Consider the following 15,127-nt stretch of genomic DNA (forward strand, 5'->3'; position numbering starts at 1 on the left):
AAGGGAAGCTCCTGAAAATTCACTGTTGTTTGCACACATGTCAAAATCGCAGTGGCAATATTCCAAACAATGATGCTAATAATGCTAAGCTAATTCCTTTCCGCACTCTCCTGGTTTTCCTTTCCAGAAATTATTTTCGGTCTTGATCTGCTACAGTGGCAGAGGAGTTCTTTGGAGAATAATTACAGACAGCATCAAGAAGTGATAATGAGAATGATGAATGTTAAGTTTAATGAAAATGCAGGGTTTCAAATAAATTGCATATATGGAGAAGTGGCGAAGTGTAAAAGCCAGTCAGAGCATGAAATGGAACTAAAGACTTCTAGATTTCCTTCCTTTTTTAGTATAAATAAGAAGTGAAATTAGAGTTTTCTCCTGATCGTGGTCATTTTTCTGCAACCTCTTCACCTGTCTTTTATTTTATTACTCAGTGCATTTAGTTTCATTCAAATTATTCTGTAGTTATGCTTGTTAAAATGGGAAGCATGGAAGGTAGCCAGGGAACCCACGAATTTTTTATAAGAATTTATTACGCTGGTGGAAATCACAACCCACTATTATCAAAGTGATTAGATTTTATAGAGTTATAAAACTTTATAGTAAAAAGTAAGTCTATAAATATAGTAACATGCCTCTAATGACATCAGAAGTTCAATGGCTCAGGAATAAAATGCTATATTTCTCCAATAAAAAAATAACACTAAACATATTTATATAATGAACATATTTGAATAGCTGTGAATAACCTGTGTTATTTTTTTACAATTAAAAATACACAATGGTAAGATCCTATTCATGGTGTGTAATAAAGGTGGTTTTTTTTGGGGGGGGGTTAGAATTTGCTAACTAACTTGCTAACTAACTAACGTGTCATTTAAATACACATTTACATGTTAAATGAATATATTCGATAAACTGGTTGAATTCGTGCCAGGTAATTTGCGTTTAATTGCATAAAGTGCTGCTTGAATATATTACCCTGGTAATTTACTAATATTAATTAATTAACTCCTTAAAATCCAAGAACTCACAATAGGGCCCAAATTAGGTTCCTCTATCCTTTTAGTTCCCTTACAGGTGCAGAACAGTATGAATTTAGATGAATTGCTAAGGGATAACAAATAATATATTGCTCTGTTATAGGAAAACAATCGACAGTGCAGCAGCGTAAAACAATTTCTCATGATGTTGACACACAGATTTCCTCTTTTCCTCTATTCCCAGTATACCACAGTAATTAGCCAACAATTATAATGATCTATTAATTAAAAAAAATGACATGTCAGACATCCAAAATGGTATAGCAGCTGTAAACAGCTGTTCCATGAGCATCCTTTATTTTTTCCTCTCTTTGGTTTTAAATTGCAAAAATTGTAGATGTCATATTTCTGAGAAACTGCAAATCATGAACTCCTCCACACTGAGGACTTTCCTTAGAAGGAAGAACTTTATAGCTTTATGCCTTGTCATCTTATCAGAGAAAAAGTATCTACCAAATAGAGAGTAAGTTCATGTGTTTTTAATGCGATTTTGCTACATTTAACATTTACAGCATTTTGAAGGACACTGGAATCCAGAGCAAATTACAAGTATACAATTAATCAGTTAAGGGCCTTGTTCAAGGGCCCAGCAGTGGTGGTCCTGGGATTTGAACTCTGTTTAGAAGTCTTAGGCACTGAGCTACCACTGCCAACTTTACTGTATGTGGCGCGTCCACCAAACGAGTCACTTTGCAACTGGCAGAATTATTAGTGTGAGAGCGTTAATATTAACCTGTCATTTACATTATAGTCAACACTATTGTCAGAGCTGTTGTTATAGCCAAAATAATCAACAAATCAGGTTTGAGAATTCAACAGCTCTGCAGAATATGTAAATGTTAAGCTGTGAGTTTAAGAGGCTAGCATTTCTTGCCAGCTAGTTAGTGTGTAAACATTACAGCTGTGCCTATTACCATATTGCTGCCAATAAAACGAGTACTTCCTTATACACTGTCATCAGAAAACATAATGAGAATGAGAATTGAATCCTCTGCCAAACAGAACGAAGAACACTGTGAACCACCAGGCAGGGCTGAGGTTACTAAATCACGCCAGGATTTAAGAGGGGGAATTTAGATGGAGACTTTGTGTTTATTGGAACACACAAGCCAACCTTTAGATTTTTGCTTTTTCCATAACACATGCCAGTCACATGGATTAGTTTTTCATGATGTCATTTAAACCAAAATGTGCATGAATATTAGAAGTTTTTGATGTTAATTACTATTTTATTAGCCATGATGGTTCACAGTCACAAAAATACAGAAAACAGGTTTGTCATCTCAATCCAGCTTTGGCAGTGACATTAGCTCACAACTGGCATCCAGTACTCTCTCATTTAAAAAACTCTGAACATATGATGTTTACTCACTCACTGTGGACATCAGGACAATTTCTAAATATGCAAGTATGCAATGTTTTAAGAAAGATTTATATAAAATAACATGGCTTGCTTTTTCAGTTCTTTGTGACATCAAAGTCAAATTAACAAAATGTGCAGGGCAGCTTTCAGGGGCAGCAACTGCTTTTGTTCACTGCTAATCATTCCAGAGGAATGTATTAAAGATTACTCAAGATATGCAGGAAGAAATCCTGCAAATGGGCTCTGCATTGTTGCTGCGCAATTGCCATGATTTCAGATATAGCTACTGTAGACCTTGTGAAATTACTCAGTCCCATTGTTCCAGGCTTCTATTCCTCTCAAGAGACATCACTTCACTTAAAGTCACTGATGGAAAAGCCTATATCAGACTCTCTCTCTCTCTCTCTCTCTCTCTCTCTCTCTCTCTCTCTCTCTCTCTCTCTCTCTCTCTCTCTCTCTCTCTCTCTCAGATACACACACACACTTCCCATGCTATTTGTAAAATGAGTGTAATTACCCATAGCGATTGGTCATAAACGAATGTGTCCTTTTGTTCCTGAAACATTACATTACTGGGTTAAGATGGCAATTCTTAAATTGAAGTGCTCTTTCCAATCACATCATTGTATGTACTGGGATTGGATTGTCATTTCTGTAAAGTCTGAGTTTTATCTCCATTGCTCTGTTATCACTCATGATTTATAGGGTCATGTTTTCACCCCCTTTGAGTGCATTTTCATTCTCTAAAAGGTGCAACATCTGCCAAGTAACTGAAAACAGGCCTTTTAACAGAAAGCACAATAGGAGTAGATTAGATGGTCCAGATGAGTCGTTGTAATGAACGCACATTGACTGCTGACTGCTGACTAAAGCATTCGTGTTTCCTTCGTGAAGAAAAACAAAGGTCAAGTGACCTGGGTTGAACAGCACTACATGGGAAAAGAGAATTGAAAACCCAGAGGTCAGGCACCTCCGTGAATCATCAACCACAAACCACAACTATTTTTGTTTTTTTTATTTAAAACTTTTTATTCATTTTCTTGTATTTTAGTGACCGAATTTCATTTACTGAAGAAGACATTTCTCAGAATTTTTAGGAACATTGGGAATGAAATTGTATAATATTATACTACTTACAGATTATTATTAAAATATTTTCCCATTGGTACACAGATGCTGGCATTTCAGCCCCTTCTGTAATTCTACATAATATCCATCCAATATATGACTTAAATTATACTAATAAGATGATAATTAAACATCATTATTATGCAATTAAGGAAGCAGTGCAAAAAAAACATTGTATCACAACATGGAAGGAAATTTGCTTGGCTTGCACTCAACAGTAACCCTGTGGCAATGAGGGGAGTTAAACGTACAAGCCTCTAGTAACTGAAACTCAAACGCTAAGTGGTTCAAACCCTCTTTTTAGTGTTTTTTTATTTGGGTCATGTTAAATTTAAATCACCATTGTGGCCTACAAGATATTTAGACCAAATCCCTCATGTATTTTGACATGTAGAGCAAATATTAAGTCAATATATTAGTGACATTGTACTGTATGGCTTTTAATTTCACGCCAAGGAACAATTTAGATATTCTGCAAATTCAGCTATGTCCTATATGTAATTAGGTGGTGAATTTGGCTTGCTCTGCTTTTGCCCATAGAATTTTTTTTGTCACTGTGAGACAACCCTTATCTTTTTTACCTTTTACATGTTCCCTCATCTGGAAATGTGAATATTTACTTTTAAGAAATTGAATAACTGGATGACCTACTGACTGGATGACCTAATGTTTATGTATAGGTTTAAAAGTACACACGATGTGCATAATATAATATCTAGGCAGATAAACATTAAAGGTAAAAAAGATATACAAACTAAAGGTATACGCTTGAATGTACTACCAAAGAGGCAAGAGCTGATACAGTTTAGTACTCTTTATGTCTGAGATTGTATCCCATTGTCCATCCAAACAATGCATTAACAGTGCATCAATACAAATAAAAACAATATGGTCTAAAAAATCTGGTGACTGAAGCAGACTTGAAAAATAGCAATTGAAATGAAATCAGTGCATGACACATTACATCATACCCCCTCTTTACTCGATGGACCCTACAGGCGAGAGCAGCGCGCGTTCCCGCGCTCGTGCCCGCGCTGGTGCTGCTACCGCTGAACTGCTGATAAACCCAGGCGCACTACTGCACCTCACCCCATGACTTTCATATGGCATGTTTCCTTCAGTTTACCTCCAATCTATAATCTAAACATAATTCGAGTTTTTCACCGCGCTGAATCAGGTGCGTAAGATAGATGCAGGTTGGGCTAAACCATAGAGAACAATCACAGCACTGCAGGAGGAGCTTTGGGATGTCTCTGCACTGCACAATAGTAGCACACTGAGACATAATAGTACTGCACAATAAGCCATGGGTAATCAGTATGTCGAGCCTGTGGAAGTGTTTTTTTGCATTGATATGCGTTGTGGTGTCTGCGGAGTCTTGGGCATTGCGGGGTGCACGGAATGCGCACAGTAAAGCTTACTATTCTTTAACTTTCCTTTTTCTGAGCCTCTAAGAGCTTAATCAAGTCTGCAGGGAGTGCGAGTGTAGGACTGATGGGATTTCCTTACTGCATGTGACTAAAGATCTTGTCTGAATCGATTTGTCAATCACAACTCATTGTTTGATCGTTGACAAATATTGGGCAGACAGTTGGCAAATACGTGTCTGAACGCTGAGTAGTCCTTAATTACACTCCTGCCCCTGGTCTGTCTGATCTACTCCATGACGATGTGGCAGCTGTCAGCCGGGGAGTTGGGTTTGTTGTTGGAAACGCGCCTGGGGCTCATCAGTGTGCATCTTCATGCAAATAAACCGTTAGAGGAAGACACCGTTTAGGTCAGCTTACCTGTTCGGACTACAACTGACAACTCATGATAATTCATTTCAACGTTTCTTTGTCTGTTTTTTTTTTTTTTTTTTTCAAGAAATCTTGCATAGCTGTTTTAGAATAATTCCGCCGCTTTAGCTATAACGATTGGTTTCATCTGTTAGTTATTTTCTAACACATAAAAAATCACTGAGCTTATATGACTTTAGCCTTACATCCAGAAGTTACTGCATTTCAAAAATACTTCCTTACAACCCAATACATTGTGGCTAAATATGTCCAAGTATTAATGCGCAAACAAACCATTCCGGGGCTGCGTCCCAAACAGATTCATACAGTACACGTCATTTCTACCAATGAAACTGTGTTTACTGGAAGTAATAAAACACGATGAGGCGTGGTGGTACAGAAAAATAATCAATACCAGGGTGAGGCTAAAAGTTACCAATCCAACGTTGATCGTTTTCCAATAACAGCACACCCTGAAACAGCACTAACAATAGTGTATTCATTAAAGAATAATGTGCACTTTTTTTTCCACAAACAACCATTCCTTACCAAACTCTATTAAAATATACAATAATTCTGCTTGGACTTGTTCTAAGAAATTCCCCAAAAGGCTGACAGCTTGGCATCGGGCTTTTGACTATAAGATTATCAGCAGAAACAACAGTTAATGTAGTACACAGAGTCGAGTGCATTGCGACAGCTGGCTTTAAAATGGACTTGTATACCATTGCATTTTTCTGCCCTAAGTAGGTGAAAGCATTAATGTGCCACCAATCTACCTGCATCCCAAAGAATCTCCAGAATCTTCACACACCACAAAAACTGCACATCATGGCTAACAACATAACATTTACTTATAATCAGAAAATGGAAAATTGATTTCAATTTTAGAATTTAATTTTAAAGAATATTCAATTTTAAAGGTCAGAATACAATGTAGAACTAAATGCCAGAACTGTTATCCATGCTGGAAGTTATTCAAATGAGTACATCCTAAATTTGACTCCACAATGGGTGCCACAATTGATTTTAAGATCTCTTTATTTTTTTACTTGAAGCCAGTTTACACATTATATTCTGGCAACCTGCTATACACACAGCTCTTGAGTATGTTGTAGCCTACTTGTACGGAAACTAACATTGTAAATCAAACACTAATATTTTGGCAAACGGAAACTACAGATCACAAAGCCATAACTTGTTAAACACTGTTTTAAAAACAGTCTATACATTTTGCTCCTAAATTGTGTTGTTTGCTTTTTGACAATTTAGCAAAACAAACCAAATTGCTGGCCTGTTTTACTGACTGAACAGGCTGCAAGTGCAGAATGCAAAAAGTGTTGAGCTTTTCAGACTTGTGTCATGCACAGCTGCCATTTGAGATTGAGATCAGAACTGTAGTGTGTAGCAGAGGCTCGTAGAAGATAGAGCTCAAAACCAATCTATTTCTAACAGTAATGGCAGTTCCACAGTTTGTCTCAGTTGCATCATGACTCCGTTACTGTTACTTCATGACATTTGTATTTTAAAGTTCCATCTGGGTGTTTTGAGATTTGGGACATCAAAGGTTTGACATTCTAGTTGCCAAAACCCTGAAATACTGAAATTGACATTTACAGCTTAACAAGGCTTACATTTTAAGGTTACTTCACACTTACATTATTGCAATTCTGAGATATTTATAAAGTGCACGTTATGACCAATAGACAAACAGATAGAAATTTGTGAGTCTAGATATAAAAAAAAATATATTGTTTGGAAATGTTTGTTAAATAATAATAATAATAATAATAATAATAATAATAATAATAATAATAATAATAATAATAATAATAATAAATAGTTTGGAGATGTTTGTTTAATAAAAATAATAATATTACCAGGAGGCCAAAATATTCCCAGCAGTGGAGCTGTAGATAACTAATTTTAACAAAACTGGGTGCAACACTAGTCTATTTACAGCACATTGAGCACAACCTGGGTGCTATGTAATGTTCATAGAAAAAGGTCAGTCTAGAACCTTTAATGGTTTTCAGGTTGTTCTTACAGGATTGTTCCTTATTGTTCCTAAGTGTTTCCCTATTTAAAAGGCTTCCAACATTTGAACCAGGTTAGGAAGCTTACTAAACTATTTTTACCTGTACTACAGTAAAAGCATCTAGTGAACATGCTAACTTCATTTCCCTTAAGTATTCTACAATGTATAAGTATTTGAGTGGTGAATATTTCATGTAGAACCAACTTTCTGTGGATCAAGAATAATTCTATATAAACTGCTATAGTAAGTAGTTTTGGGGATTAGGTCACAGTTGTGTCCAAAACCCATAAGCAACTAGATTTTGTATTAAATAGAAGGCTTTGTGAACAGATTACGCCACCTCTGGTAATTATGATTATGGTCACCTGTGGTGGTTTAGGTTACTCGATTGGCACGTTATGAGTAGGATTAGGATATAGCCAGTGTCTCATCTCTCTCAGCCCATAACACTATGTTTGTGTGTTGGAGTCAGTTACAGAGACATGAGAAGCTTATAAACACCGACTCCCAGTCGGACACAGATCTGCTGAATGTGGTGTTTACGGATTGTTGGTGAGGATGGGAGCGCTTCCATGGGATTTGGCTACCACGATTACAGGAGCATACTTATGGGGTTTTTAAGGATATAACAAAGGCAAGTTGTTATTGATTTATTGGCAATTAATAGCCTGTCGGTTAATACCGGGTAATTAGGAATGACAACGGTTTGGCGTGAGCGACTTGACTGTGAATGGACGCGTGCTCGTGTAGTTCCACTGTTTCCTATTTGTAGCTCTTCTAGTGCTCTTCCTGCCAGCAGATTGCTGACACCACAACGACATAACAAGGCGGGATGCGTATGTATGTTGTTCGTCTCCTCTTTACACAGTTATTTTAAGCGCATCCATCCAGAGGAGTCGGTGTATCTAGGTCTTTTGCGCTTTTCTATAAATATCATTGCCTCTGTGCGTAAATGCCAAATAGATCAATAGAAATGCGCACGACACAAAACATACACGGACTTGTGGCTCGCATAGCCTACCTAAGTTAAAATGGTAAAAAATGATGTTGTTCACTCTTTCTATTTACATAGTAAAATGAAAACATGTACCTCGGTTTAACCTGGAACTACTGAGCAGATCTGAAATGTAGAAGGATATTATGAGCCACCGAACAATTCCTGAAATGAATCTAATATTAATAATATAGGATTCGTAGCATTACTTTGTTATGAATCTGGTGAAATCTTTCCTATTCTATTCGTACTCAATACTGATATGAAGCGAAGACGTTCAGAGTCTTATATAGTCCGTATACACACACACACACACACACACACACACACACACACACACACACACACACACACACACATAGAGTGAGAGAGAGAGAGAGAGAGAGAGAGAGAGAGAGAGAGAGAGAGAGAGAGAGAGAGAGAGAGAGAGAGAGAGAGAGATGGGAGGGGGTCCATAAGGGTGGGCTTTGCATATTTCTAATGAAACCAATGAGAATGCCCAGATCCGCGCAGCCGGGCGAGGGCAGAAGAAAAGCGACTGCAGTTTAGGAGGGGTGTGAGTGTGTTAGTGTATGTGTGTGTCTTGTGTGCATATGTGTGTGTGTGTGTATCGCTCGGCTTTAAGACGCTGTCATGGCAGTGCAGTGTGCCAGATGTGTGTGTCACTAGCTCGCCTCTGGTCAGATAGTTAGGTCTCGTTGTAGAGCGCGGAGGCTCTCATATCGCCTGGTCGCTTTCGAACCGAAATCCACGGGCAGACCAACGTCGTCTGCGCACGCACTTTTCTCTTAACGGAGGATTACGCTCATCATTGGAGACAAGAGTGATCGCTGTGTGTTTGCTGTGCTTGTTGAACAGGCTCCGTGTTTCCCTGCTGAAGGAAATGGCGAGTCGGGAGAGGGAGAGAGGCGCGCGCCGGCTCCACAGCGCAGGAAACCGGAGCTGAACACGCGCGCGGGCGCCCTGTAGCTTCTCGACCCGCTTCTCCAGCTGATTATTATTGTTTTAAATTCTGTTTCCTTCTATCAAAACGACGCTCCAGGGAGCGGATTTTACCACAGAGGATTCTTCTTACCTTCAAAAGTTTTTTTGTATTTTTTTTTGTATTTTTTTTTTATTTAAAAAATAACTAACCACAAGGACGCGAGGATGCATGTTGGATTAGCGCTGATCCTCTTAACGGGAATCTTTGTGAAAGCAAGAGCTCTCGAACCTGGTAAGTGACAGCCGATGATGTGTGTTTATTTATGTGCAGTGTTGGTTTAGGGAGGATTTGAAGGGATTAGACTATGAAAACTGCGGGATGTTGGTGGGATCTGGGCTGCTCACCTGTCCGATATACTGTCTAACTTTAAACATTACTATCCTAACATACGATCATCTTAATCCATGTTTATCCTTAAATAGGCGCGCGTAAATTCGACTATAATAAGATATTGCCTAAAATGTTGAACATTTAAATAGGCTGTGATCAGCTTTATAATATCAGGTTGAAATGGTCACTTTTAGGCATGATAATGTGATTCAACTCCAATTCGATGTGATTAGTGTATTTCTTTGAACAATAGACATCGTCACAAGGCAGCATTACAGCAGTTTTGCTTAAAAAAAGACTCATGATCAGTTTTAAGCTGATCTTTAAACATGATCCCATTTAAGCGCGTGCTTTTCTCCTTCCCTGAACATTTACATGCAGTATATATTTCTTTCTCCAAACAGACTCGGTATCTCAGACTCGGACTTTTCTTCTTGTGGTTGTTGCGGTTCTAAAAACTGGTGATTAGTCTTAGTAATAATCGCTAATTAGAAGCTTATTTAAACAGAAGCATATTCAAATAAAAAAATTCCACTCACTTGGAGGGATTATTTGATGTATTTCTGTCTTGACGGAAAAGTCCCACATAATAGGCTGTAGGATCCTGCTAGTTCCTCTTCAGCTTGACAAAACTCGTGTTAGCTCATTTTATTCTGAATTGGGAAAGAAAAATTAATAGACAGTTAATATGCTTTTTACGGAAAAGTTATTCAGACTACTACTACTACTACTACTACTACTACTACTAATAATAATAATAATAATAATAATAATAATAATAATAATAATAATAATAATAATAATAATAATAATAATAATAGAGTTCTTTATATAATTTCAAGCATCTGTTGAATATCACTTATTTTAAAAAAGAAGCATAAAAATGATTATAGTCTGATCAGATCATAGAGATATGTTAAGTTTGGGATGTTGGTATTTTGTCTGTGCGCTTCTGTACAATATCATGTGACTCAGTTTAGCAAATGTTTTTGAGAATCATCTTTGGCCTTAAAAGTGTTTTTTCTTCATCCAATCCAATAAAAAACGCTGGATTTAGAAGAAATAAATTGGATTATATTGTTGTATTAAACGTCAGCATGATGTGCGCCTCTTAAACTGAGGGCACAATTGTTAGAAAGACGCGTACCAAAAGTGCTTTATATGCGCTTTCTTTCTTTCTTTCTTTCTTTCTTTCTTTCTTTCTTTCTTTCTTTCTTTCTTTCGCACTAACTGCTGCAGCTGGTTTCATTTTTATATTTCTGTTATTCCCCAAATATATTGTGTCGACTCCTTGCCTTGTGTTTCAGGTGCAGAACAATGTGGGGAAAACATTCGGATCACCAGTGCCAACTACCTGACCTCCCCGGGATACCCGGCCTCGTACGTGCCGTCGCAGAGATGTGTGTGGGTGATCTCAGCTCCAGCACCGCACCAGCGCATCCTCATCAACTTCAACCCGCACTTCGACCTGGAGGACCGCGAGTGCAAGTAAGTATCTGTTTGTGTGTGTGTGTGTGTGTGTGTGTGTGTGTGTGTGTGTGTGTGTGTGTGTGTGTGTGTGTGTGTGTGTGTGTGTGTGTGTGTGTGTGTGTGTGAGTGAGAGAGAGAGAGAGAGAGAGAGAGAGAGAGAGAGAGAGAGAGAGAGAGAGATTGTGCAGTGAATGGGCGCCACCTAGCGGCAGGTCATGCACACGGGTCCCCGGGTTGCTGTATACTCTAAAGCGTTTCCTGGCTTATTGATTTTGGCTGCTGTGTGTTCAGCAGATGAGTGGTTCATATTAGTTTTGGATGGATTTAATGTTGTCGATATGTGATGAAGTCTCGGATAAGTGCTTTTACTCTGCTCTTATACAAGTTCAATTATTATTTGCAGCTATGAAATGCTGTTTGTTTTGTTGAGCAATTTAGCAAAAAAAAACAACAACAACAACAAAAAAACATTGCTTTATAAAACTATCTTTCAAACGGCTGCAGTTGCATCTTGATTAAGTGGATGTGTGATTGGAGAAAACTATCATTATTGTGAGAGTTACAGTATAGTCCTGGGTACACCACTCTGTCACTTTCTAAATCTCGCTTTCTCTCACTCTCTTTTTTTGCTTCCTTTGTTTGCCCCGGAGGCTGGAGAGTGGCATTTGAGGGCTGTCACCATGTGCTTGTCTCTGTTGCGCGGTCCTCTCCACCCAGATAGTCTTCCACCTTAAGCCTTTTGTGTCTACAGAAAGCCTTGTATTAATGGCAGCCCTTTTCAGGATCTTTACTTTTTTACAGCCCAAAATCTACAGAGATTTACAGCTTCTGATGACCCAGGGTTGTCTGCACAAAAGGGGAACGTTTCTTCTTTTGGGTCAGTTTTCCCTACCCAGAGATTTTAAATGGGACACGTGGTAAGGAGACAATGCAACCCTAAGCTGCCTAATGAAATTATCCAGGAATGAGTTTCCTCTTTTTAAATATGCTGAGTTAAAGAAGCAGTGCTGGAGGCAGTAAGCGGAAAAATACATTCAGTCCTCAGTTTGGAAAAGATTTCAGACAGAATTCCTCAAGCTTTTCCATGCAGTTTTCTATAAAGCATTACTGATATTCATGCTTGATCAAATTTGCAACTTGTACACATTTTTGCCTAACAGTGTTGTACATTAATTTGTTTGTTGCTCCTCCATTTGCGTGTGGATGTTGTAGGTATTGTTATACATGGCCTTTCACCAAGCGGACTGATTATATTTGGAGCAAAGCCAGTGTGGATTTTACTCATTTGATCAGTCACGGCTTGTAAACCGCAGTATTAATGCATATTCTGACAGCTAACTTGGAACAGCGTCTGTGAAATCTAATCAGCTCACAGCAGGTTTGCCAAGGAAATGTTTCCCTTTGTTTTGAAGAAGGTATGAACATCTTGACTATTCTAGTACACCTTTTACCATTCTCAAACCATCTGTGGTCTTACATTTAATTTGCAATTCAAGGCCAAAGTTTCATCGGGTTACAGTTCCGCTTCACTCTCTCTCCTCTTAAGTAGAAAGTGAACAGTGAATTATCTACTATTCCCACTTATGAGAGCCACAGATGGAGACATATATTTTTTTTCACTAATATGATTTAGAGTATAGATGAGCATCTGCTTGGTGGGTCTGGTGTCTGCAGATTGGGGATTGTTTTCTTGACTTCTGCTTTCAGCTGAACACACATTAAGAGGCCTCGCATGACAGAAACCGATGATGTCCAAAATGGACTTCTTATCAGATGGAAGCTATAGAGTGAGCCACTGCGGTGATGTAATTAGGAACATATGGAACACACATGTTCCTCATGTTCCTGGACATGTTCATTATCAACAAAGCAAAGAAGAGATACACAGACAGTGATACAAAAAAAGTCACTGATTGTCACATGTGATGTGTGAAAGACAAAGTGTGTGAAAGAAAGAACGGGAGTGCAATCCATCAACAGATAGGCGCTTAAGTGGTTTTCGAAGGATGGGCCTTTCTTTTACCATGTTTGTATTTCTCGTCTTTTCTAAGGAGTTGTACACTTATGAAGTTTGAGGAGAAAGCTGACCCGTAAAGGCAAATATTTGAACTGTAGTCTTTTCACAGCGGTGAGCTGCCTCCCACATGCCTGCCTGAGTGAGCAGGCTTCCTCTTAGTCACCTCCAGGAGGTTTACATGTGTTCAGACCTGACGGTTTTAAGCATTTCTACTGCAGAAGTCATGTGCGTGCGACCCTCCACTCCAGAAGGACGTGGTTTGAATGCAAAGTGTTCACTTGAACGCCCACAGGAGACGCGAGACAGCTTTGCTGGTTCTGTCAGACCGGGACCTTCAGCATCAGGCTGAGAAATAGCTCTTGGCACACACAGCAGGTCTATTAAAGCTGGTCGAGTGTCTCTGAGGCTTGTCTCTTGGCATGCTGCATGCTTCTAGCTTGTTTTTGTGTATGTTGTGTCAAAAACAGCATTCTGCAGGTACGTGTCATATCATGAATCACTGATGCATGCAGATTTGCTGACCAGATGCAAACTTGACACATTCTGTTTGCACTTTCAGGCATCTGCCTTTAAGAAATGATGCGACACAATTAGAGAGAGAGAGATGAATGAAAGAACAGTTGAAAATCAGAGAGGAAACGTAACATGCAGCAGAGCTTGTCTGAGAACACAGGATTGTGTGTGTGTGTGTGTGTGTGTGTGTGTGTGTGTGTGTGTGTGTGTGTGTGTGTGTGTGGGTGTTGGGAGGGGGTGAGTAATATTCAGAGAATGCGTGCGTAAGAACAGCCCATTGTTGGAGAAGTCATTTAACGTCTTCTGGCCCCTTAGTGTTTCTGAAGTTCTTGAGCCCCCCTGTCGCTCAGCAGAAACCTAACGCCTCGAAGTGCAGTCTTTCCTCTGTAGCTGGACCTCGGCTTCTGCACTGTCCCGCTGGTTCAGCCCACAGAACAGCACACACCCCGCTGGCAAAGCAAACACAATCCACTCGGCTCGCACACAACACACATCCTGCCACTTGGCTGATGGAGAGGAGTCTAGGATACGACACGGCTTTGATTTACAGAGCTCTGGATAATGTAGGGAGATGAATTTGAATGAAACATAGGCCACAGGTTGCTGTAGGCTAAAAACCTCCCACTGTGGATGTGGAAGAACAGCATATATGGTTTTGTTTATGCGTGTGTGGAAAAGCTTTCTTCTGGCCGCTAACAATTCTCCAAGGCCTGTAAGCTTGCTTTGAATTTGTATGACGTGACCGAGACACCACATCAGAATCGAGTCTCATATCTTTACCTGACCCTAAACTCCTTCTTACCTTGTGCATGAAGAAATGGACTTTCTTTTTCAATTTACTTACTTGTTTGTGTGCCTTCTTCCATACATGCCAAACAACACTAAGTCACATACATAAATCTGGGCAACAAATCTCAGAATCAACTCTTTTATTCTTTTATCTTTCATTTTAATTTACAGTAACATGTTAATTACATAGAGACCTTTTCCTCAGTATATAATATGTGTGTAGTTACACAAAATCTATACAGGTAACTACATTATTACTAGTAAGGATATCTGCACCGTAACAGATGGATTAGAGGAGTAATGTAAAGTATGTATTTACTGTCAGTTACAGATTGTTTGTTAATCTGAATTTGTAATTTAAACTACTCAAATTACAAATTGTCAAAATAAACTAGATATTAGATATAAGATATATAAATGATTTACAATCACACTATCCTGTGTCACCCAGATGAGGAGACGTTTCCTTTTGTGTGGATTTTGTTAGGTTTGTGCTAACAACATCTGGAGATGTTATTTATTTATTTATTTGTTTGTTTGTTTGTTTGTTTGTTTGTTTGTTTGTTTGTTTGTTTATGTAATATAAGTATATGTATGTAAGGTCTCCATCCAATTTCATTTAGTTGTGTGTATCGTTTATAGTAAGCTAGACAGGAATAGAACCAACATCTGTTAGCAGAAC

General features: G+C 38.6%; 1 protein-coding gene and 1 long non-coding RNA gene across 3 annotated transcripts in view; one reads left to right on the forward strand and one right to left on the reverse strand.

Annotated features, from left to right (window-relative positions):
* Nucleotides 1–10,313, reverse strand: part of LOC113644320 — a 26,103-nt gene extending 15,790 nt beyond the window's left edge. Inside the window, exon 1 of the long non-coding RNA XR_003440975.2 lies at nucleotides 10,196–10,313. This is a non-coding gene — a long non-coding RNA (uncharacterized LOC113644320). The remainder of the gene's footprint in view (nucleotides 1–10,195) is intronic.
* The window catches only part of nrp1a (neuropilin 1a), a 65,496-nt gene continuing 59,217 nt past the window's right edge, over nucleotides 8,849–15,127 (forward strand). For both annotated transcript variants that reach the window (XM_027149021.2, XM_027149022.2), the window contains exons 1-2: nucleotides 8,849–9,557; nucleotides 10,964–11,144. In XM_027149021.2, the coding sequence (XP_027004822.1) occupies nucleotides 9,491–9,557; nucleotides 10,964–11,144 (248 nt within the window). In that variant the 5' untranslated portion in view covers nucleotides 8,849–9,490. The remainder of the gene's footprint in view (nucleotides 9,558–10,963; nucleotides 11,145–15,127) is intronic.

Source organism: Tachysurus fulvidraco, chromosome 3 (genome assembly GCF_022655615.1).
Source record: "Tachysurus fulvidraco isolate hzauxx_2018 chromosome 3, HZAU_PFXX_2.0, whole genome shotgun sequence".
NCBI lineage: Eukaryota > Metazoa > Chordata > Actinopteri > Siluriformes > Bagridae > Tachysurus > Tachysurus fulvidraco.